This window comes from Alligator mississippiensis, chromosome 1 (assembly GCF_030867095.1).
Source record: "Alligator mississippiensis isolate rAllMis1 chromosome 1, rAllMis1, whole genome shotgun sequence".
Taxonomy (NCBI): domain Eukaryota; kingdom Metazoa; phylum Chordata; order Crocodylia; family Alligatoridae; genus Alligator; species Alligator mississippiensis.
Window position 1 is genome coordinate 452364299 of NC_081824.1, and position 24253 is coordinate 452388551.

Genomic DNA, 24253 nt, shown 5'->3' on the forward strand with positions numbered 1-24253 from the left:
TGGGCACCATCTAAAATACAAATAAAAGCATGACCACTCCTGTGCCACTCTCCACCCTTGTCTTCACTCTCTCCCTTTCAAATCAACCCTTTAAAAATGCCATCCACAGGGATGGGCCAGGAACCACTGAGAGTATGACAAAAGCCAGCAGAGGCCTACCGTTTCTGGTCTGGCTTCTGTTAGACTAGGAAGTGGCTTCAGGAGCTTGACTGCCTGGATGGCCTCATTGAGCCCAGGTGGGACCAGGCTTCTGCTCTGACCTTGCTGAGATGCCACCTGCTCAGGAGATAAGATCAGATTGAGAACCTGCAAGTCCAGGGCCCTGATCTGGCCTCCTTACAGTATATGCAGGCATTGTGCTAGAAGTGGGGGCTTTTGGGCTAGCCTTCTTTGGGTGGCTCTGACAGAAGGCTCGTACTAGGTCAGGGGCTCATGCATTTTCTGCAGGTTGCTAGAAACAGTCTGCCAGTCCATAACCTTGCCAGTCAAACACATTAATACCATTTCCTCCCTAACTTCTGGTTGTCAATGGTGATTTTTTGAGTTGAAATTCCTTATGCCCCCAGCCAAAGAGGATGGTTTGGGGACTGCCAGGAATAGGTTGTCTTTGTGCATAGCTTTGCCAGGGAGATGTAGAAGACAGGGTGGGCACGCAGAACATCAGATAGCTACAAGCAGAAGGACACCATGTTGGTGACTGCAGAGATGGCATAGAGTCCTAGATACCCAAGACCTTGTTTGACAGAGTTGAGGGGTGGCTTTCAGGTATTAGGAAGAGAGCGATTCTTTACTCCTACAATGGACGTGGAGGCCCCCCCGAGCACTGTTTGTGGGCAGGAGCTAGGTTTGAACAAGGGATGCCTCTGAGGGCCAACCCACCTCCCCAGCTGCTGCCACCACTGTTGGGCAAGGACAAGTCCTGTGGTGACTCTTCTGCAGCAGACAGACTAGAAACCGACCCTCAATGCCCTGTAATTGTTGTCATCATTGCCAGCTGCCTGCCTTTGCCTGGCTTTCAGACTGTGGCAGTGGCTCAGGAGGCCTCCCAACAGGCAAGCAACTGGTGCTGCTGCTTTCTTCATCCTGCTCTTTGGAGATTTACCCCCTCCCCATCAATTGACATTAGCGGTGGCAGCAATGATAATGCCTGATGAGAGTAGTATCTTGTCCTGCCTTCCTTGCAAGGGTCTGTCTGATGCTACCTCAGGCTCTGCTAAGCTGAGGGAGAACAAAGGGCCTGGAAACAGGGCTCGCCTTACCCTGCCATCTGCCCCACTGTGGTCTGCTGCTCCCAGCAGTGGGCCGGGCCCCTGGCTGGCTGCGACAACTTAGCCAGTGGCTTGCACCACTCACTCATCTGCCTGTCACCTGTCCAGCCTACCTGGGGCCCACCCAGCCTGCCTGCAGCTGGGCCTCGCTCCCCCAGGTGGGCATGACTGCCATAGGCGGGTTCTGGGCTCTAGCTTGCACTTCAAGCAAGTAGGCAAGCTTGCTTACTGTGGTGCCTAATAGGCAGGGTGAGGGTCCTGGCTGGGGCCAACCCACCTTTGCACAGGGCCTGCCTCCTGGGGTCAGCCAGGAGTCATGGCTTAGGTTCAGGCTCAAGCTGCCTCAACCTGAGCCAAGCATCTCAGGAAGCTGCTACTGGTGCTTTTACAAATCAGAGGCCGAAACTAAGAATCCAAATCGAATTGCTAGAAGCTTTATTCTTGCCGCGTTGATTCAGAACTTCAGAGAAAAAATTGGCATTTCGGCCATAGGGTGTAATGGGGAATCAATAAAATATCTATAACTTGGTTGTCTTTTGGATGATTCAGATGAATCTTGAAGGATGGTAGCTGGTGCAGAGGGCATGAAGCCTGCCATGTTTCAGGGTGATAGGCACAGGGGTTTCTGGGAAACTGCACCTCAAAGTCCTGAAAGCAAAACTCATGTCATCTGTGTGTGTTAAGGCACAGGGGGGTGAAAACTGCAGGCCTGCGAGGGCCTTCTGAGGCCTTGGTGCTTGCCAGCTGTCAAAGAGAGAGGTGCAGGGGGAGTCTGGGTACTGGGGCCTTGCACCTCTGGCCGCAGGCAGGCAAAACATGTGACACGGGTGCTTGCGGGACAGTGTGTGTGTTTGTTCAGGTGTGCCCTTCCTGGTGCTAGGGCCTCTGCACAACATGGCAGTGTGCCCCTGTGAGGTCTCCTCCTCCCCCACAGCCTCAGTCTGGTCCACCACTGTAAATAACGACAGGTCAAAGTAACTTAACTGGCTCAACACCAATAGCACCAGCAGCATCAAAGAGAGGGGGAAGTGGGATGTAGCAGCCCAGGTAGAAGTGCAGAGGTGCCTGGGGAGTCGGATGTCCGGCAGGAGGCGGCGTGCCAGAATTCCCCTGTCTAATCTATATTGAGCCCAGGAGTTTCTGTACCTAGGAGACTGATGAAGTTCAGTTCATAGGCCCGGCTGTGAAAAATGGTTTGTAATCTGTTCCCCCTCAGGTACAGGTCTGAGAGACTGGAGGTAGAGTATTTTTCTGGTGAGGAATGTGCCCCCACAGGTAGTTGGGTATTGTTGTCTTGGATCCATCCAAATCCCCAGCTACCTCTGCACTTTTACCTGTGGTGCTATATCCCGTTTCCACCCCTGCCCCCACCCAGCCTGTCCCTCCCCCCACAACGCCTCCATTTCCATTTCCACTGAGTGGCTTTCTTGTCTGCATTGCATGCCAGGCCAGGCTCTGGCTTCTTTACTATTCCTTCCATCCAGGGCCAGGAGACACACCAACTGTGTGCACTTCCTCAGCCTGACAAAGGGTTTTTCAACCCAAAATCCTAAGGCAGATTTTTTTTATTTCAGTTTTTTCATTATAAACATATAAATGTAGTGCGCAGGTTTGTTATTACCCTGAAATAGAATAGTTTTCTGAAAGCATACTGTTAGGTTTACAATAATTTGGATTATTAAGAAGTATTAGCTTTATAGCTGAATACAAGGCATGACCTGTGGCCTAGCAATGCAGCTGACCACAAGGCAGAATGATAGCTAGGCCTTTGCTTGTGTCAAGTAATTATTTTAACTGCACCAAGCATTTTCTGAGTTAAAAAGTGAATCTGTGTCTGTGTGCTAAAAAAATCAGCTACAGCAAGAAGTAAGATAAGACAGAGAAACCATTGTTTTAAGCTTACTGGTTGCGTCCTTGAGGAGTATCTTCTATGTGTAAGGTTTTGCTAACATATTATAATGTTACTGTTACTTAAGCTGAACTAGCACTTTTAAAAGCTAAAAGTTAATAGAAATATGCTGTTACAAAGATTTGTAGAGCGCCGCCCCAAGTATTGCTTTCTGTTAACCATATAGTCTTGCTTTGTTGTAAGAAGTATAAAAGATTGCCTCACCCTTGAGGGGAGGCCATTTTGCCTTTTGCTGGCTTTATGGTCTTTGTTCGAGCAAATAAACAGCTGTCTTTCTTTACCCGCGTTGTCTGTCTATCAAATTACAGCTAGACAACAGACCTTAGGGAGGTTTCTCCCACCACATAAACATAAAAACAAATAAAAGCCATCATAGCTTGAGAGCTGCAGCAGGACCTAGCAGGCCTGCAGTTTTCACCCCCGTGTCTCAACACACACACAGTGTCGCCTGTGTCATGAGTGTTGCTTGTCAGCAGCTTGAGGTGCAGTTTCCCAGAAATCCTTGTGCCTATTGCCTTGAAACTTGGTGGGTTTCATGCCCTTGGCCACAGCTACCACCCCTGGAAGCTTGATCCAAATCAGCTGAAGAACAACCAAGTTATAGATATTTAATTGATTTCCCCACTATACCCTATGGCCAAATCTCCGAATCAATCCCATCTCCTGGCACTCCTCGGTCCCAAGGAAGGGCCACCCTATATGCTTTACTCACCCTTGCTTCCAGGTATTGCCACTCTGCTCTGGGGACTCCACCACCTACACCAAGCTCAGTAGTAAGTACTGGTTAGGGAGGCCAATGCCGGAGTTGCTGTCCCTCTGACACAGGGCAGCGCTGCTCTAGTCAGTGGAGAGGGCTACGGGGGAATGCTGCTCTGACCATCCTCACTGGGTCATCATCACCACCCCCAGGGCTTGTCACTACTCCACTACTGGCTTTCTTCCACCTCTGTGGAGCCCCAGGCCTTTCAGATGCTGATTACCCTCACCTGCAAGTTTAGCAACAGGAAGTATCATTCAGCTCATTTAGCAACAGGAACTATCAGGTTTAGTCCTCAACCCACTATAGGGATTTTTATTGACTTAAAAAGACCACACAGGAAATGAGTGACTCCTGTCTGGGATCTCTCCTCTTTCTCCTACTTACATAGCAGCTTTCTATAAAAACAAAAGGGTCACCCCATTGCAGACCTGGCACTGCTTAGAGAAGGGCTGACCCATCAGTGACCTTTGTCTGTGTTACCAACTGGTGTGTGCCTACAGGTGCCACTGATTTGGCAGAAAAGGCCAGTGGACACACAACTTGATCCACCTGCCCTTTACAGTAGCCTGTTTTAGACCTCGAGCAGTAAACCCAAGGCCACAAACAGTGAGAAAAGGTGTGAGAAGCCCCCTCCTGAAGCATGCATACTAATGAGGGTGCAGATCAGGAATACACTTAGTTGCCATTCTAGCACATAACCAGAGTCAAGCATGGAAAACATGAGTAGAGTGACCCTCACATAGTCAGGTAAAAAGAGGTCATTTTTACAATCAGTTTCTGTGGACAATGCTGAAAGTGTGTTGTAAGTAAAACCTCAGGAAAGTCTCTGAAAATAGATTGGTCTTCCCTTCTTTGTTAACAGTAGCTGGGACACAAGTTCTGCCAGCACCTGTTCACTCCTGCCCTCTGTTTTACAGGTAACAGAAAAAATGACCCCTTCACTGGATTTATTCACTTCGGGCCATAATGCTTCTATTACAATTTCTGCAATTAAATTACAGAGGATTAGGAAATTATTAAGAGAAGTTTTAATAAAGAATCAATTTGAGATCAAAAAAGGTAATGAGTTGTGGTACTTGTAACTATTTAAAACACTTTCAAATAATGTACTCATAAATTCCCAGAACACATACTGCTCCTGTCTGTGACATGCTGATAAACTAAGTGTTTGTAAACCATTTATATGAACCATCAGACTAAGCAAGCAAATTTCTATGCTACAGAGTTTGTGTTGTGAGATACCTGGTTAAACTGTTTCAGTGATCACTGTTGTTGAAGGTTCATCTCAGCTGGGCCATTTCATGAGATTAAAGTTGTTAAAAACAGTTTCTGCTGGCACTGCCTGCACAGGAGCAGACAAGCATACAGTCTCAGTAATCTAAAGACCTTTTTTTCCTCTTTTTCTACCTCCATGTTCTCACTGGAAATCTAAAAACACTTCCTTTCTTACAGCACAAACATCTGGCATCACAAGAAAAGACTTCCTGGCATTGCCTTTGTTGCCATAACTGGCAGATCCCCAGTGAGTGGAAGCCTCTTGTAGAAAAGACTTGGAGGCTGATTGCTTTGGTCCAGAACATTTACAGTGAAAGCCCTGAGGTTAATTGTGTTCAGCTGTGGTAGATAACCACAGCCTTGCAATGGCCCGCTGTAGGAACTGCTAACTAATGTTCTTGGGGGTGATGGGGCACTAGCCTAAGGGAGACACTCCAGCAGTAGCAGAGTGGGGGGCAGATGGGCTGCACCTATGCAATTTCTTATTTCTATAGGGGAAATCTTGGGAATCTGTTTATTCCTCCTGCTAGTGTGGACTGATGGTCCTAGCCCCTTGTACTGTGTGGTCAGAAAATGTGTTTCAATTACCAGCTCACCTAAATCATGCCATGAGACTAAAGCAGGTCATTAGTTAATTTGTAAGTTGTTTGACATTAGCCAGAAGTGAACAAGGGGGCAAATAATGCCTAATGTATAAGTGCAGCTCAGAAATTTCACAAAGAAAATAAACTAAGCACAGATTTGGTCCTTAAACAAGGAACAAGAAGTATTAGTGCAATTCGCCAAAGGGATCAGGCAGCTTAAGAAGTGCGGGCAGCCCTAATTGCTGATGAGGTGCAGGTGGAAAGGATCAGGCCACGGGGTGGACCCCGCCCCCTCCCCCGCAGTTGAAAGAGCCTAGCTGAGAGCGCATGAAGGGGAAGGTTGTGGTTGTTGTTATAGTTAATACGGGGGAAGTGGTTGTTTGTTTTGCATCTAGAAGGGCACTGTTTCTGTTTGTTAAATTTGAGGGACTGGGGTTTTTATGTTTGCCTCTTTTCTGAGAGAGGCTTAAAATAGGTGGTGTGTTAAGGGGCTTGGAAAGACATGTGATTGTGTTTTGGCAAGCCCAGTTTGCAGGAGTTGTAGTTCCTATATCTTCAAAGCTGTGTGGACCGTGTGTTTGCCTGCTGGTATGTAGCGCTCTCAAATATTTATTTTGTTTATCTTGGTTTAGAAAAATGTGCGTGTGCTAGTGCCTCTTGTTTCTTGTTCTCTTAATAGTTGTACATGTGGTGTTTGGTCACTCTAGTCACTGTCACTAACTGTTCTGCCCAAGTATGCTGTGGCAACTTGATGCTTCTCCTCTTGAAAGGAGGAGTACTTCTGGGCTCTTCTGTAGTTACAGCATGCTTAATGTTGAACTGTATGATTATTAACTTGACAAGAGTCTTGAAACTTGCTTCTTGGAAAGAGGCTGGGACAATTGGAGGTATCTAAAACCAGTCTAGATGGTATCAATGAGCAGTTTTCAACTTGGTTTAGTGGAGGTGGCTTCAGAACTGGTTGGAGCGCTCCTCCAGTGTAACTCTGGTTTTGTAAGCCCTAGGAGCTGAACTAAATGCTTTGTGCAGCTGATTCGGAAAGCCTGTGTATGTTTAGTGTAGTCGGCTTTGGACTTTCTGTACTTCCATTTGCTCCTCATGTTACTACATATGCATATATCTTGAGAAGCTTAATTCCTAAGCTTATAAGGTGGGTTGAGACCTGTGGCTGCAAGGTGTACTAGACTCCTCTGCATACTAACCCTTTCTGGAGTTGCTAGATGCCATTCAGGTTTAAAGAAGGGAAAATGGGGGCTTAGGATCTGCACACAGTGGAGCGTCTGGAGGGCCAAAGCTCGGTGTAGGCCTAAATGCAGAACAGGCTCAAAGCAATAGCCCGTGATCCTGGTGATCTTCTGAACTATTCCAGGAGGTTTAGATCACTGTCAACGGGCTTGTACACCTAGACACTTGTGGTTCATATGGCATTGGAAACTGTCTGCCTTTTTTGTTGTGTCCATGGCCAGCAATACCTGTTCTTATGGTTGATTGTGATGGCACAGTAGTCTTTCCCCAGGTGCTGCTGCAGTTGAGGGAGTGGGTAGAACGAAAGCTTCCAGTCCAAGCAGCTCCTCAAATCTAAGTCTTCTGCCTATGACTGCCCTGCAGTTAATGCTGTAAGGGCTCTAGCTCACTTGCTCCCTGTCATGCCAAGCAGTCTTGAGTGTATTCCTAAGGTGAAGTAATAAGGTCCTATCACTAGGATGCTTCTGTGACCACCTTTGTGACTGGAGAGCCTGTGAGCTAGAATGGACCAAAGCAGGGTGATGTGGCCCACAAAGCTGTGTTTTAGTATTATTTACTGTCCCGTGCCCCTAGACCTTAGAACCACCACACTTAGGAAATACGAAGCATGGTACCCAGATGTAACTAGCCATGCTTCACATTACAGGTTGGAAACCTCTTGTTTAGGGCTGCGCAACTGGGGGCTAAAATGTGAAAATTGGGACTGATGGGTGTGGGGGTTGCTCAGCCATTTTAGTACTGCTACTGTAGCAGGTATTTCTAGGGCTCCAAAAGATGTCATGTGGTGTGTGGAGATGAAGTGGTTTGCCACTGCTATAAATCAAGTTCTTCCTCTGTATTTGCTTAAGCATGGTGCTTGCATGAAAGCCTGAGTTGACCCAGGGTTGCATATTTGGGGGTGGGAGGGAAGGTGCTGCTTGTTGGTTTTCTGCTCTCTCTGGCTTTGGTTTTATTTGGTTAGGGCTCTTCCCCTTGCCTGGAGTTAGGGCCACTCCTATCCACTGAGGCATTTTGAGTCTTGAAATGCCTCCTTAACAATAAGAGGGAAATGTTTTTAACCAGTACTAAGCCCTATGTAGCACCCATCTCTGGTAGTAGCTAAGCAGGCTACTGTTGACCAGTGAACTACCAGCATGGCTGACCTCTGCCTCTATGCCAGGCAAGGGATGGGGCACCCTCTTTGGAGCAGAACTCGCTTGCACTCTATGCTAGTAGAAGCTGGGAGAGTAAAGCTAGTTAGCTGGGTAGCAAGTAGGGTGGCCATCCTAGCAGAAAACCAGGATGTCCTCTAATCGGTCTTCCATTGATACAAAACTGGATGCCTTTATATCCTCTATTTCTCTCCAAGTGAAAAATAGGGGACATAAAGGCATCTGGTTTCGTATCAATAGAGGACAACTGGACTCTTCTCTATGATGAACACCCTACTAGTTAGCCCCTGGGGTTGTCCTTGCTTGTGCTCATGCAACCTTGCAGAACCCTGCTTACCCCAGAGATTGTAGCACAAGTAGGTATGTGGGTTCAATGTGAAGATGAGGGTGAGAGACAGAATCTTTTGCCTGTGCTGGAGAAGTGGTCAGGAACACTTGCAAGGCTGGATTGAGGCCTGAAAGGCCAGGGCTAAAATGCATTTTGGGATGCAAGATCATCTGTCGGCCTTGGAAAAGAAAGCAAAGCTCTGTGAAATCCAGTTGCTTGGCCTGTTTCGTCATCTCTGTTCTTCCTAGTTCTGTGCACACCACGCTTGGCTGTCCAATTCTGACCTAACCAAACTTGGGACAAGACACTGAGGCTCTCCACAGTCTTTCTGGCTGCTCCAGCAAAGCCTGCCTAGACTTGCATATAGTTATCTTCTCAGCAGTAGCTGAAGAAGTATTGGGTGTGGCTTACCTTACAAGGATTTGCAGATGTGAGGTTGTATTTGCCAGGATTTCTCCTGAGCATTCTTTGCCAGCCCTTCGAACTCTGGGCTGTCTGCTGCTGTGGCTGACTAGGCTGCCGGGAGTTGGGGGAGGCAATGTTCTAGGCAGGAGCTCTGCATCAAGCAGAGAGAGGAAGAGCAAAGCTTGAGGGGATATATGTGATCTCCGTAGTCTGGAAGAAGTTCATTAGAAATGCTTCTTCATCCATCTTTGCATGGCAGGGATATTTCAGACTTCAACCTGCAGTGAGTTGAACAAGTCAAGTTGACTTGTCATGGGCAAGAAACAGTTGAGTAAAGGTTGTATATGGAGGTAGTCTGCCTGTGCAGGGCTGGGTTGTAACAGTCCCTTGAAATTGACTTCTCTTCCCCAGCGGAGCTAGCTGTGGAGCTAGTGGAGATCTTGGAATGAGTAGCCCTGGCTGGCTGCCAGGGGAGCACAACTCGGCTGCCCAGAAGTACACAGCAGTGACGCATCCTCTGTCTACTTATCCGCAGGGTTCCTGCAGAGTGAGCTACTGTCTTCTGGTAGCATCTTCTCTTTACTGGGGGTTAATTTTGTCCCGTGTCCCCAGGTGTGCCACCTTACCAAGGCTTGGCATAGTGCAGATGGCACCTCCCTGCAAAAGGCAATGGCCTGATGGTCAACTAAGTAGCTTCCTGTTTGGCAGGGTTTAAAATGGGTGTTGCCAATAGATGTGAGAGGCGGTTCTGCCTTTTCTCAGGTATTGCATCCCTCCAGTCTATATGATCCTGGGGTAGGGGTGGGGAGGGGGTTAGAGCTCCAAGCTTCTGCACATGGGGGTGAGTTGTAGTATCAGCTTGTAGAGGATGAAGGACAGCAGAAAACCTGGTGCTGCTTGTGAGGCAAAGCTAATACATCCTTATCGTACACCTCTGACCATTAATGCCTTTTACAAGAGCGAACCCAGTTTCTCTTCTAGCTTCTCAGGTGGTGTGTGTTACTTCGGTGTCAATGTTGTTCCCGTAGCTTAAACCAGGGCAGGGAATGCTCTCGGTACAGTTGAGCAAGAAGAGAACTAACCCAACCATCCTGAGATCAGCATCTGGATGGATACTCCACCAAACACCTGGAGATTTTTATAGCTCTCTTCTCTGCAGACTGTGACCACTTAGAAGAGGATGGACATTTCACCTTCATCCTGTGCTGCTGCTTCCCTCCTTTCTTTCATGTCAGTTGGGCCATTTTTTTTTTTTTTTTTTTTTCTTCCAGACGGTTTCTAATATGGTCAAATCAAGGGTGGGGGTTTTGAGTATAAGGCCAGGACTTATATATTCTCTGAGCCTCTCTCTCCTGTGTTTAGTTGCCAGGGCATGGACAGAGGAAAGATCTTGGAGCATCCAAAGAGGAACAGGAACTTGCAGTGGATCTGCTTGGAGGACAGTGACTGTTTCTGTATGGCTGCATGGTAAGACCAAGCTAGGTTATGATGTGGAGGAGTGAGTTGTTGAGGTGAAGGTTCAAGTTGCTATAGGGCACCCATGGTGATAATATCAGCTGGTGCATGCTTCCAGGTAGCAAGTCTTCCTCCCCCTTCACTTGGTAATGATGGATGAAGTCATTATACCAGACGTATGACTCAATTCATGGGAAGTGACCTGTCCTGCCAACTCGACTAAGATGTGTAGTGCTTGTAACGGAACAGTCCCCCGCTAAGAGGGCTTACCAAAGGAGGTTATAACCATAGGCAAACATGGGTACCTCTTCAGTCTATGCCTACACAATTTGAGGCAAGTGCAAGGATCTATACGTGGATGAGATGCCTTGAGATCCAGTAGTGGTCATTTAAAAGGAACTGTTCAGCCATGGTTGTACTCTTGACCCTACTGGAAATTCCATTAGTCTTGTTAGGAACCAGCCGAGGGACAAGACTATCAAAATACGGTGAAACCATCTTCTAATGACAAGTGAGAGAGGCATGTTGAGACGCTTCCATGGTATAAGGTTGCTGGCTGATTATGTTAGTTTCTTTCCCTAAGCCAATAGCCTCCTTGGTCTTGTCTGACTGGAGAGAAGACTTGTGAAGGGCTGGAAGGTTACTCCAGAGATCATCTAGTCTAACCTGCTGCTTGTGGCTGGAACATCCCTACCCTGACCATCCCTTTGAGCCATAATCTAATCTCTACACGAGACTACCCTCAACACAGACCTAATGCACTGACCTGCTGCAGGTAAAGCAGGGGAGCCATGGCTGCCCATGTCTTGCCCCTAGAAGGTGTTGTCAATACAGGCTGGAGAGATCCTGACCAGAGGGTTGTGCCCTGCAACACAGAGGAAGGCGGCAACCCCTCTGCCCCACAGCCCACACCAATCTAACCCTGGGGTAAAAGTCTTTCCTAGAGACCCATGTGTCTGACCCTGAGTGGAGGGGTAAAGGCCTTTATCCAGGAGCCTCCAGCTTTGCTCCTAGCAGGAGAACTGGCACACTCCAGGTGAAGTCCCCAGTCTTGGCTTAGCCAACCCCCAATGCCTCTGGGGAGGCTTAGAAACACCCTGATATACACAGCAGAAAAAAGAGGTGTGGAAGATGGGGATGGGAGCAACAGGTAAAGCACAAGCATGGAAAATACCCAGAGTAGAAAATGGGCATATGTATGCCTAGATTATCCCCGCCCAGTGGCTGCCCCACCTCTTCTTGAATGCCTCCAAGGATGAAGAGTCCACAGCTGCCCTAGGCAGGCTGTTCCACTGGCTGGCTTCTCACGGTGGCTTTCTCCCAGATATCCACCCTAAACTTACTTTGCAACTTAAAGCCATTGATTCTTACATCCTTCTCCCTGCAGTGAGTGAGAGAGAAGGTGCTTTTCCCTCCTCCTTTCTGGCAGCCTTTCAAGTAATTCTTTCAAATGCCACTTGGGTCAAACTGGTCCCTCTAGATTATGGATAGGACACAATCTCTGTTTTGAAATCTTTGCTGAAACAACATGCCGTCTCTTAACAAGGAATGGGGCTTCAAGCCAGTGTTTCAGTAAGGCAGTGAAATGATCTTTCTTAATGACATTGGCTTGCCTGTAATCCTCCTTATCGAATTGGGCATGTTGGAAGCATGGTGCTGAACCTCCCAGTCTTATCATGGGATTAATGATACATATTTCTGTAGACCTGTGTGACTGACTGTATCAGCTCTGTTTGAAGAGACAACATCCAGGAAGAACCCTATTTTTCTGCAGTAAACCCAGATGAAAAAGAAAAAAAATAGCTGGGACCCCTTTTAGAAGCTTCGAAACCAGACGGCAAATAAAGGTGTTTTGGAATTGCTTGATTCGTTAAGCCCCTCTCAAGGATGCTTGTGGGAGCTGTCTGCTTTCCATGTTTTGGAGTGGTCAGTACTACAAAAGCAACCAGGTTTTCATGGATAATGGAGAAGATGTGTGTATCTATGACCCTCTGAAAACAGGTTGGTCTTCCCTTCATAATTAACAGTAGTTGGGACACAAGTTCTGCCAGCACCTGGTATCGTAGCTACATTTGCCAAGAAAACCATCTTCATTTGTGTGCAGTGATGCTTTTAACATTGGTCTCTTGGCTCACAATTTTGTGTGAGCTACAGCTCATGGTAATGCTTGCCAGTTCTTCCTTGTTCTTCAGCGTGGTGGCCTTTCCTTGAGCTAAGCTTCCCGCAAGGGAATGGTAACCATCTTGCCTGCCTCTAAGGGTTTGGGAACATTGGTTGTCAGTCCTACTTGAATGATGGCCCTGAGCAGAGATGTCCAGAACCTCAATCGGGGCCCGTCTGAGAAGTGAGCCAACTCGTAAAGTAAACACAGGTTTTCAAGGCAAGTATGAAAGCATGATATAGTTTAGCTACTATGAGCCCCTCGGGAGCCAGACTCCTGGAAATACAATTTGGTGGCTGTCAATTTAGCCATTTCTTAGGGCTGAAGGGTTTTGTTTTTTTTTTTTTTTTTTGTCTTCACAACAACTCCACCTTCAGTACAGGCAACCTGCTAAGGAAGTGGTCTCTTTGTAAGCAATGTGCTACTCTGATAGATTGTCAGGTCTGTTGTCTTCAGTGCTGAAACTTATTCTTCCCCCAAGCCCTTGCTATCTGTCAAGCAGTGCAGCTAGGGCAGGCTGGTCTTGTGTAATTGGTAAAATTCAATAGTAACCTTCTCAAAGGTTGCAGTGATGACGCCTGTGCAGAACTACTGCAAGAGAATGCCATTGCACATATTACCCAGCTGGGAGAGCTCCCTCAGCCTGACTAAGGATGTTTATACCCTGAAGCTTGCAAAGAAGAATTTTTTTACAACTGTTGGCTTGTCTAATAAAGGATGGGTAAATCTGATACAAAGAACCTTGTCTGCCTGTCATTAAACTAGCATAGCTACAACCTAAACAGCCTGGAGAGCTGCTTTTTCACCTGGGTGGAGCTGAGGGGGTTGATTTAACTTAGTGGCTCAGTAGCTGCCTGATGCCTCCTAATCCCTCCTCTCCACAGGTGTTAATGGCCCTTGACCTAGACCTACTTGTGGTAGCTTCTCTTCTAGGGATTGCCTTGTCTGTCATCCACTCCTGGTACTGTTTCTTGCTCCCCCCAGCATGTTCAGTAAGGGTGTGCAGCTCTCTAGGAGCCGGCACCTGGTGGTGAATGGGAACAGTTGGGACTAGGGAGAGGGGCAGGGCTAGAAGCAGGCTGAAGTGGGTAGTGGTGCAGCAGTGGGGAGGTGGAGGGAGATGCCAAGGTGAGGTGAAGGGAGCTCCTGCAGTGACCCTTTCCTGGGTTACTCCTGGAGCACATGATGGAGCCTGAAGCAGTGACACAACCAGGGTGGCAGAAAGCCCTGCAGAGGTGGATGGGCAGGGCTGTCTTCTGGGGTCGGGATGCTGCCAGCAGCTGAAGCGAGTTCTCCCCTGGCAGTGTCTTAATCTTGGTCTGTGGAGGGTGGAGGCCAGATGGCATGGTGCAAGGTGGGGTGGGGGTTGGGTGGGGCAAGGTGAAGCTTTTGGTGCCCTGTATCCACATGCCTCGTGGTCAGGGTCTGTGAAGGTGGTTGGGGAAATGGATTTGGAGGGCTTTGAGGAGAAGGGACCTGGGAGGCCTTAAGCATCTAAGTGGGGGGGGGGGGGGGGGCAGTTGTAAGCAAGGGGCCTTAGGGGGCAGCGGGCCTTGTGGGGAATGCATGGTGAGTAGGGTTGGAGCCTAGCCAGTGCAGGGAGGTGTGGGGGCAGCTGGGTTTTGGGGGGGAAGCTGGGCTCTGAGAAGATGGAAAAAGGTTTGTGGGCGAGGGGGGAGCAGGGTATGCAAGGAGCAGCAGTGAGGTTTGAATATGTGGAGGTGCCTGAAAGGGCCCAGAGAGCTGGGGCTGGGTAGTGAGGAGTCAGGCAGGCTGGGCATGAAGGGTTGCATCTGTGCAGGATACTGTGGCTTGAGAGGGTAGGGAGGAGGCAGGGTAGGACTTGGAGGGGTGTGAGGAGATTGATGGGTGGGAGAGGGAGGTCAAGGGGCTCCTGAGGTGGCAGGGGCAGCATAGGAAGAGCAGGGAGAAGCACTTCAGGGCCTTGCAGAGGGTTGGGATGGGGGGTGGATGAGTGTGAATGCTGGGAGCAGACCAGGCTGTGGGCTTGGGCAAGTATATCTCTGCCTGACGGGCATCATGTGCTCCACACCACTGGAAGAAGCAGTGAGCAGTCAGGCCCTGGATGTCTTTTCCTGTTTTTGCTAGGATGACAAACTGAATAACGTATCTCAAGACCCCTAGCATAGTAGTAAGGCTTTTATTTCCTTCATCACTGGTGGGGGAAAAAATATTCATTGTGCTGATAGAGCAATGCACCAGACAAGGTAACTGCCCATGGAGTCCAGTGATACCAAGTACCCAGCTGCTCTCTTCAAATCACAAGTGTATGACATGAGCTGCCCTGAAATACCTACCTTGAATTCCTCTTCTTTTACACTGTCTCCACACCCTATGAAGGTGACTGGCCCTGTATGCATGTATTATAGGGTTTGTATGCAGCCTGTTAAAATTTCAACCAACACGTTCTCATCCCTGGTCCCCAATCTCGGAGAATGGGGCAGACGCATGGATGGAGCAACTCGAGCCTGCTGGTTCCCTGTGTAGGAAGCGGCCAATATTTGAATGCAGTGGAGTCGAAGGACTTGATGGTGATCCAACAGGCTTCACCACTTCTCCTGAGATTGTGTGGATCATATATTGAGACCTTGGGGCCTTCAAAATTTGTAGCAGCTCTAGCATCTCGGGGGCAGCAGTGGCTCTTGGCCTTGTCAGACACGAGGCATCTCTCAGTAAATGTCTCGGCTCTCTTTCTTCTGCTTTTGTTTTTATACTCTTGGCAAGAGAGCCCGCTTCATTGTTTTTTCCCTACTTGAAAAGAAGTAGGGAAGATGGTAAGAGGTCAGGATGTTTTTGATGCTGTCCTATTTGCAATCTGTGGCACCTATTTCTCTCCTGAGATGCATGTTTGCATGCTTAATGGTGCAACCTTGTGAGGTCCCCTGTGGCAGCTGTGAGAGGATCTCAAGGCACTCTGCCATGCTATAGCATCCTGGTAGAGAATCACTGCACTAAGGGCTCTCCAGATGAGTTCAGGAGCTTGAGACCAGCATCACACTTCCACAGCTTGGTGCTGTATAGTATTGCAGGTTAGGACTGTCCTGGAACAGCCCCCGTCCCAGTCCACTCATGTATTGCCTTCCTTATAAACAAAGGAGGCTAAGTTTCTCTTTTTGCTGGGGTGGGGTCAGGGGCATGACTGTGTGTGTGTGTGTGTGTGTGTGTGTGTGTGTGTGTGTGCTCATTGAAGGAAGAGAATATAATGGTATTTACAGTAGTGTGTATGTGTGCGTGCACACCTATAGTGGTGCTTGGATGAGCCCAAGTCAGAAACCCTGTGTTTGGGGGAACTTCAGATCAACATGGCAACTTTTGCATCTGTCTTGTTCTGGTACGCCAAGCTTGCTCATGGTTCTCCTGGTTGGGATGCTTTGGGTCTTGGGTACAGAACAGACTTGACAGCTTCTATCCATCACCAGTGAAGGGAATCGCAGTAATTGTGGGCAATAAAACTTGTGGCTCATTCAGCTTTATAGGCATATAGGTCCTTCATCTTTTGCATTTGTAAGGTTTTAACTACTGTCTCGATGCCACTTACACCCTTGTGTGTGTCTCTCTCTCTCCAGAGCCTCAGGCCCGACACCAAGCAGAAGTTCTGAAGTGTGAGGCCCAAAAGAGGCTTTCCAAGCTGGTGACCTGGATGAAGAGATGTGGGAAGTCTGAAGCCTGCAGGAAGTTTGAAGCCTCTGTGAGCAGATATACCAAAGACCTGTCAGCTGTTGCTCGACTAAGGCAGTGGAAGATGGACAGCCAGCCCAGGTGCCTTTTAACAGCGGACCAGAGTCCCATGGCACTGCTCTTCTCCCCAGCAGTGGGCCAGCCACCTGTTTTCCCCAAACCTTGGGACTTGCCTCATCTCTTCACAGCCTGACAACAGCCCTTCTGCTATCAGGGCTTCTTTTGCAGGCTTGGACAAAGACTCAAGGTACAGTCACAGTTCCCATAACTATCACTGCCCAGTTGAGAAAAGCAGCAGGTGATGCATCTTCAGCCTGATGCCCTATTGTCACATACCAGAAGCAAGAGAACACGTGCTTGCTCCAGCACGTGTCCAACAACCCACAAGAGCGCAATAGAGACCCTCGCTTAAACCAGTGGGGGAGCTTGGGAGGGAGGTAGCACGCACTGGCAGCAGCTGACTTAGAATCTGGGAAGTTCTCCAACTTTCCCTTCAGTCTGCCCTGTGTTTTTTGAGGTGGCTTGTTCCAGTACCATCACAAAGGCTGTGACCCCTTCTTATTCACACTGCTTGGTTTCTCTGGAACTTTTTGCAACTGAACCAAAGCAGTTCTTGTTTGGATTGCAAAGGTGTCAGTTAGGTGGGGTTTTCCCCTTACTGTGCAAGATGCAAAATCCTCCCTTCCAGAACTGTCTCTTCTATACCATCATGGAACGCTGGTGCTGCCTGTGGCTGTCGTGTTTCCTTTTGACCTTGGCTTACGGTCTGTGCTGACATAGCTGCTAGTGGGGTGTTTTGGTTTTTAGCTTTTTTAAATTTGGGTGGTGGGAGGGGAACTGTTGCAAGGAACCTGACGCATGTATAGAGAGATGTTGGCTATAATAGAAGCATCTGGTTAGATCAGTTCCTGCTACTAACTTTTCCATGCCAAAGGGCTGATGATCTGCATTGGGATGATCTGCTTGATCATGTTGTCATGTTGCCTTTGCTCCATTTGCTCTGGCTTTGTTGGCCAGCAAAGGAAAGGAAGAAATGAGTACATCAACTGATGGTCACACCTGTAATGCTTGCTTGGTGGTCTGATAGAAACAGTCTATTAGACATCTTGTGCTTCAGCCACATGTCTGTAGTGTGGCATAGGATTTGAAAATGGCCAAGAGTGGCAAAAGTAAGGCTTGCAATAATATCTTCTCAAAAGATGAAATAAGAAGGTACTGCTACTAGTGCTTTCCAAGAAACAACTTTTTTTCTTTTTCCACCGGACCAGTTCATGGTATCCTTGACCAAGAGATTTCCTTCTGTTTCCCCAGGCTGTGGCTTCTTAGTGCATAGACCATGCTGATCTAGACTAGCATAAGCACATAGTATCCCTAATACCAGCTCTTGCAAGGTCCACAGTCTGCACCAGTAACTCTGTGGCTCCAGTTACTGACCACGGCCCTGGCTTGCTAGACTGCTGTTGCTAGTCTGCTTCTGGAGCCTCACTCTGCCCCAATGCAGTGAGATCTGACTGGGCTCAGGATGTTGTATACAGTACCTGCAGAAGAGACTTCCTACTACAATGGTGTCCTCAACTGAGAGGTAGCAGGCCTGTAGGGCACTGGGTGATGACTGCATCGGGAACCCTTCTGCCACTCCCCTCAGCAGAGGGGCTTGAGGCTAAGCTCCTGGTGGAGGCCAGAGTGAGATGTGGACTACAGCTTCAGACCAAGATGGCACAGAGTCCAGCCTGCAGGGAAGTGGGACCCAGACTGCCTTGAGCTGATGTATCTGGCTAGCTGAAGCAAGTTTTGGCTGCATGCCCAAGTCCTGGAAGAAGGTAATAACCTGGCTCCTCCACAAAAACAGTGAGCCTGATCTTCTACATCCCTGGAGGCCCATCATCCTTTGCTCTACCATATGTGTAAACAGTATGCTGGGCTACAACTCGGCCCAGATCACATACTTGGCAGTGAATGGAAGGGTCACTGGTCTGAATCAGGAAGCTTTCATGTCCAGTGAGGGCTGTTGAACACAACTTTGCTGCTGGTGACCCACAATCGCACCCAGAGAGCACGGTGTCCACATGCAGGTTGGTGCAGGCTTCTGGCGCAGTCCCTTACCCAGGCATCTTCATCATCTTCCAGGAGCTTGGGATGTCAGGCCAGACTTCCCTAGCTGGTCCATAAGGTCTACAACAGCTACAGTATCACTTCCTGCAAATGGGTGTGAAACACTGTTCCTGACTGACCGTACTACTTTCAACCAAGGCTGCCTCTAATATCCCAGCATCAGAACACTCGGCCCATCTTTTTGTGCAGGGGTCCCAGGCAAAAAGGTAGATATCCAGGTCTCTGAGGATGACTTGATGAACTCCTGAAGGTGCTGAGCAAAAGCAGTGAGGCAGCTGACTGAGCAGAGCTCTTGTTTCCATGCAGTCCAATGTGTTTCACTGTCACCTTTGGAAAGAAATTGTTATGGCTCCCAGTATCGCGATCCAGCATGCACCCACAAGAGAGGTGGCAATTAGTTAGGCCTACCTTGGCCTTAGTTCATGCGTGAGTCATTGAGCATGGTGGATGCAGAAGGACACCATGCTGGGCATGGGGCAGGATGCCTACCACCTGGACCAATTTGTGGGTACCCTGGCGAAAGACGGAAGGAGTACCATGTCTCTGGCTGCAGCTTTTGGGCTTGTTCCATCTCAACTGCAGCTTCCAATTCCAGAGCCAGACCCCTCTATTCACAATTTGTAGGAAACCATTTTGGACTGCCCTCATACTCCAAGCATCTAATCGCTTATCCAGACCACCGATGCCTTGGTCCAAACAGTCTACCAGGACCAGTCCTTTCAGAGCTGTGGGGCAGGCCCCAAAATGGACATGCAAACTGCACTCTGCTTGAACATCCCCAAAAGCCCTTTGTAGCCCCTGACTCCCAAGATATGATGATCCATCTTCAGCAGGCAGTTCAGCAGCTCCAGGCCCTGATTGAATCCCTGAAGGGGAAAAACAGGACCTGTTTGCCTGCCTGGAAGAGGCCCAGGCCAAGGCTGGGCAAGACCTGGCAAGAAGACAAACCCACATGGGCAGTAGCAGCACTTGCTTCTGGCAGGAGGGCTTTAGCTGAGGCTCAAATCCCACTCCCTGAGCACTTGAGTAGGAGCCAAGGAAGTGTTCTGGGATTCCTGAATTGGCGCTGCCTTCTGTTCCCCCTGCGCCCCATCATTTGTTCCACAGACCAGGCCAAGATGGGACTAATCATGAGCCTGCTTGCAAGGGGGAGTCCTGGCCTGGGTCACCTGCTGATACCATGGAACCTTGCTACTGATTTTTCTGATGACCCCCAGAAAACCTGTAGGCTATGCCCTAAGTTGGGCCTCTGGGGGCATGATAGCCTTGTGATGGGGCATCTCAAGCAGGCCTTCCTCAGCAGTCCCATCCTTGCACAGACTTCTTACATTTGTGATGGGGGCAGTGTTGTGGGGACAGGTGTCCCAATATAGCGGAGCCTGAAGATCTTTAGTACCCTTCTACCTGCTACTGAAGATAAATAGCATCCGTATGATCTAGTTTATGGTATTTGGAATGAGGAGGCCCTTGACATCAAAGCAGGCTTTTCACAGTGGTGTCCCCACCTGGAGGGGGACCGCACCCCATAGAGGTCCTCATGGATAAGCACCACCTGGAATCTCTGACCTGCAAGAAGCCTGAACCAGAGACACTGGGCTGGTTCCTAGCTTGCTAATGGCTTCAGTTCTTCTAATTGTGTAGCAGCCAGAGACGTGCATTGGCAGGAGGGACGCCTTGTTGTGGAAGAAATACCGCTGCATTGCCCACCACAGCACCTGTCAATTTTTCTGGGGCCACAGAAGTTCTTATAGGCAGCACTGGGGGAGGGATTGGATGGAAGTGCTCCAATCTCCTTGTCAAGACCTTCTGTTCACTGAGTAGTGTATTTGACTGGCAAGGTTACAGACTGTCCGACTGCTTCTAGAAACTTGCAGGAAATGCACGTGTCCCCGACCTAGTCCAAGCTTTCCATCAGAGTTACCCAGAGAAGGCTGTCCCAGAAGCCCTTGTCCGTGCATTGTGCTAGGAAATGTACTGTAAGGAGACCAGACTGGAGCCCTGGAGTCGGGGGCTCCGTCGGAAGACCAGAGCTACTCATCTCCTGAGCAGGTGCCACCTGCAGCAAGCCCAGAGCAGAGGCCTGGTCCCACTGGGCTGAGTGAGGCAATGCAGGCAGCTAATCCCCCTACAGTCACTATCTGGCCTTAGACAAACCAAACGACAAACAGTAGGCCTGTTCTTGCTTTTGTCTTGTTGTTAGTGGTCCCTGCTTCATCCCTGTGGATGGTGTTTTTAAAGGGTTGACGAGAAGGGGAAAGAATGAAGATGAGGGTGGAGGTTGGGGCCCAGGAGTGGTCATGCATCTCTTTCTACTTTAGGTGGTGCCCAGGATGTTTTACCTTTGGGTTTTACAGACCACTTCATGCTAAAAGGGGTGGTGGGTATGGAAATGGTGTGTGATGATGTGTCTTATGGAAATATAAATTTGTGGCTTTTAGGGGCTGTGGAGAGCTCTTGTAAAGGGTAGCAGGCACTGAAAATCTGTGTTAGGAACATGTGGGAATGGTGGCACACGGTAAGGAAAAGAACTGAGCAGTTTGTCATGAGAGCGGGTGGTAGAGGATGAGGTCAAGGTGGAAGAGCTTGAGGTGAATCTGTGCTCCAGTGCTGCTTAATGCCTCTGGAGTGGGGTAGGGCATTCGGGACTGAACTAGATGTCATCAAGAGGGCCGTGGAAAAGGGTTGCGTGTTTTTTCTGCTCGTGTCGCATGGACAGAGAAGGGGAAGGGCTCATCCTGCTACTGTTGGATAGCCAGAAGGACTTGGCTATTAAAAGGGTGCAGCAGTGCACTAGACTGCCGAGAGAAGGTGTGGAGCCTTCATCAATGGGAGTGTGGGGAAAAAGAGGTTAGATAAACATGGATCAAAAATGCTGTAGGAGTAACTATACCTATGCTCTACTCTGGCTCTGTCCCATTAGGCAACCAGTGAAGCCCAGAAGCAGGCGGCTGGCAAAGAATGGTTTTCTTACCCTTTGTATGTGTGTTGTGGGAGGTATTTTCATTCCTCGGAAGCACTGGGTGTTGACTACCACCAAGGCTGGAGATTGTGCCAATGCTCCTGCCTCAAGTGAAAAGCAGAAGTCCATGGCTAAAGCATCTTGGCCCCTTGCTCATGGTCATACTGATTTGCCACATTTGGAGTGAGGAAGGAATATTAGCCCCTCATAGGGATTGACCCATATTGTGGGCATAGGTGCCTTCCTGTAGCAGGGGCACAGCCCTCTTGCTTGTTCATCGTTCTGTGTCTTCTAACAACCCTTTTAGGAAAAGGACATGGGTTACTTGCCATGGCTTCATTTGTGGCAAGTTAGGGTTTTATATGTGGGGGTAGTTCTAGAAAATAAGGTGGGGATAGGCATGATCCTGCTTCAGGCCAGGGTTGGACTAGAGGACCTCTTGTGGACCTTGCCAGCTCATTTTCCTCCTTTTGAGGAAGAAGGGGTGCAGTGATCTGAATATGCTTGTGGAGGAAGGGATGATGGCTGGAAGGCGTGCAAAGATTTCATATGGGAGTTTGAGAGGAGGGAGTGGGGTGTGGTAAGCAATGGGCTACTGTGCCTTCGTGTTAAACCTGCTGCTTCCCCACTTGCTGTGGTGTGCTGTAATGGTTATTCTGATGACAGCCTGTCTCTTGCTAGAATATTGTGTGTGCTGTTCAGACTACATGAACAACTTCCTGCTCTCTACTAGTGGCACTCCAGCTTTAGTTCATACTGCTTTCAATTCTTTCCTTCTCCCTCAGTTTCATCAAGAAATAGTTGCACTATCCTTCTTCCTTCTCAACCCAAGGTGCCTTACCTAAAAAAAAAATAAAATAAAAGAAGGTAATTTTATATCTTCCTTTTAATGCAATTGACAGAAGAATGGTTGTCTTCCAGACCTCCTACTTGTGCACCTTGTACAGCTTCCTCTTAATGTCTTGCTTCCTTGTCTATAATTCCTCTAATTCTTCAGTCCTCTTCATCTTTTCCTGGCCCAAAAAAACAGAAAATTCTCATGGTTTTTTTTCTTCTGAATCGTCTTCCACTACTCTAGCATTCTCCTCAGCATCTTCCATCCTTCATATAACTTCATGTTTCTTGACAAGCTTTCTCATCCTGCAGTGTTTAACCATGCAACTTTTATACGCCTTTCCCACTGCTTGCACATTTGTCCAAGCACGCTTGAATTCTCAGGATATGATCACTAAAAGCAACATCCCAAATCTTCTTCCCAATCAAAATTCATTTTGATGCCAGGACAACCTCTGTTCTCAACACCTTCCTCCCACCTAGTTCCTCTCGTGTGGCCACTTTCTCACCTGTGTGTGTGTCAAATGCGTCTTTATTGATTATTTCATATAACGGGCTCAGTGAGCTCAAACATCCCCTCCCCTAACACTTTTCTCCAATTCATCTAATTAAAGGACCCCAGAAGATGGGTAAAACTGCGAGTTATAGTTACTCTAGTGCAAGTAGGGATTTGTGGGGCCACAACCATGGGCAAAGCAGAGTTCATCTACTGTTTGAAGATGGCAAGATGGATCCGTGGGACTCGAGTGTTGTTGTAGCCCATGATAATTTCAAGCTGTGGATTGTGACTCTCTTTTTTTTCTGGAAAAGAGGGGCATATAAAGCTCTCTGGCAAAGATGTCTGTGAAAATAGCTGATTGGGCTGAGGTGAAGGGCTTACGTTTTTGATGTTGGAGAGGGAGCACCGGAAAGGGTGTTTTTCCCCCTCCCCCATCTGCTTTGAATGGCTACTGATGTGTTGGAAATGGAGGACCTAGGAAGATTGCTGGAGAGTTGGGTGGAAAGGTTTTTTGTAAATGCCAAATGTGGATGGGGTCTTGGTTGGTGAGGGTTATTTTAGAGGAAGAAGGGAATTTGGGGGGGGGGGGGGGCAGTGCGTCACTTCCTTGCCATCTACTAAATTGGGTCCATGGGGGGGGTATGTGAATTACTATGGGAAGCCTAAGTTACGTAGTAAACGTTGGGTTGGGGGTAATCTTGCTGCTTTTTGCATATATACAGTTGCTTTCAGTGTGTGGAATGGGGGCACAAGGTGAACACTTGTATGAGGAAAGTTTGAATGCATTGTTCGTGGAAGGGAGGGATGCACTTGGAGAGAATGTCCTTTACCAGATGCCAATGTTGCATGGCCCAAGGGGGATAGGGAGGAGGATGAAATGGAGGAAGGTGAGAGCAAGTCACAGCCTGCTATAGAGGAAACTCCCCACATCCAAAAAAAGGCTTCCATATACTAAAAGAAACGTGGGGTGGTGGGGGAGACTTTTGAGGTGAGGAACAGTTGTTTGGTTTGTTTGTTCGTTTGTTTTGTTAGAACGATTAGGGGAGGCGGGCATTTTATCTACTACCTCAGTGGGATAACTTGATGGAGCAAAAAAGAGACGGGGAAGAAGTCTGAGAAGGTTGTAATTGGGGGTGGGGGGTACAAGGATGGAGGAGGTTTGGGAAGGGAGGAATTTTCCATGCGCTGTGACAAAACCAGTTTGCGGTGCCCAGAAGGCCCGGGATGCCGGTGAGCTGGGGCCTTCCCTGCTACCAGCAGGCCTTGCAGCCTCTCTCTTCCCCGTCCCTTAGCTCAGCTCACAAGGCTGCTTAAGACCACACGCTGCCTTTGTCCAGCGTCGTCGTCTTTGACGATGACCAAAGCCACAGTGGTGAGGCGGGGGGCACGTCCAGGTGAAGTCAAGTGAAATGAAGGCAGTAGACTGAGACCCGGGTGAACTGAAGCAGGGAGTCGAGTTGAAGCAGCACACACCTGCCAGCTCCCGCCCACACGGTGGCTTTCCCACAGGAGAGCCAGCCAGCCAGTAGATCAGTCACCATGCCACAGGACCGGCTGCTGCCCCCAGGGGTCCCACTCCCCCTCCAGCCCTGGGTGGGTTATCGCTTTT

At 48.7% G+C, this 24253-nt stretch overlaps 1 protein-coding gene across 1 annotated transcript; it reads left to right on the forward strand.

Annotated features, from left to right (window-relative positions):
• Positions 1-5184: 5184 nt before the first annotated feature.
• Positions 5185-23220, forward strand: LOC132248497 (uncharacterized). Its single transcript, XM_059721536.1, has 3 exons — positions 5185-6384; positions 10288-10392; positions 16129-23220. The coding sequence occupies exon 3, from the start codon at positions 18775-18777 to the stop codon at positions 19723-19725; it is 951 nt and encodes a 316-aa protein (XP_059577519.1). The 5' UTR covers positions 5185-6384; positions 10288-10392; positions 16129-18774; the 3' UTR covers positions 19726-23220.
• The last annotated feature ends 1033 nt before the right edge of the window (positions 23221-24253 follow it).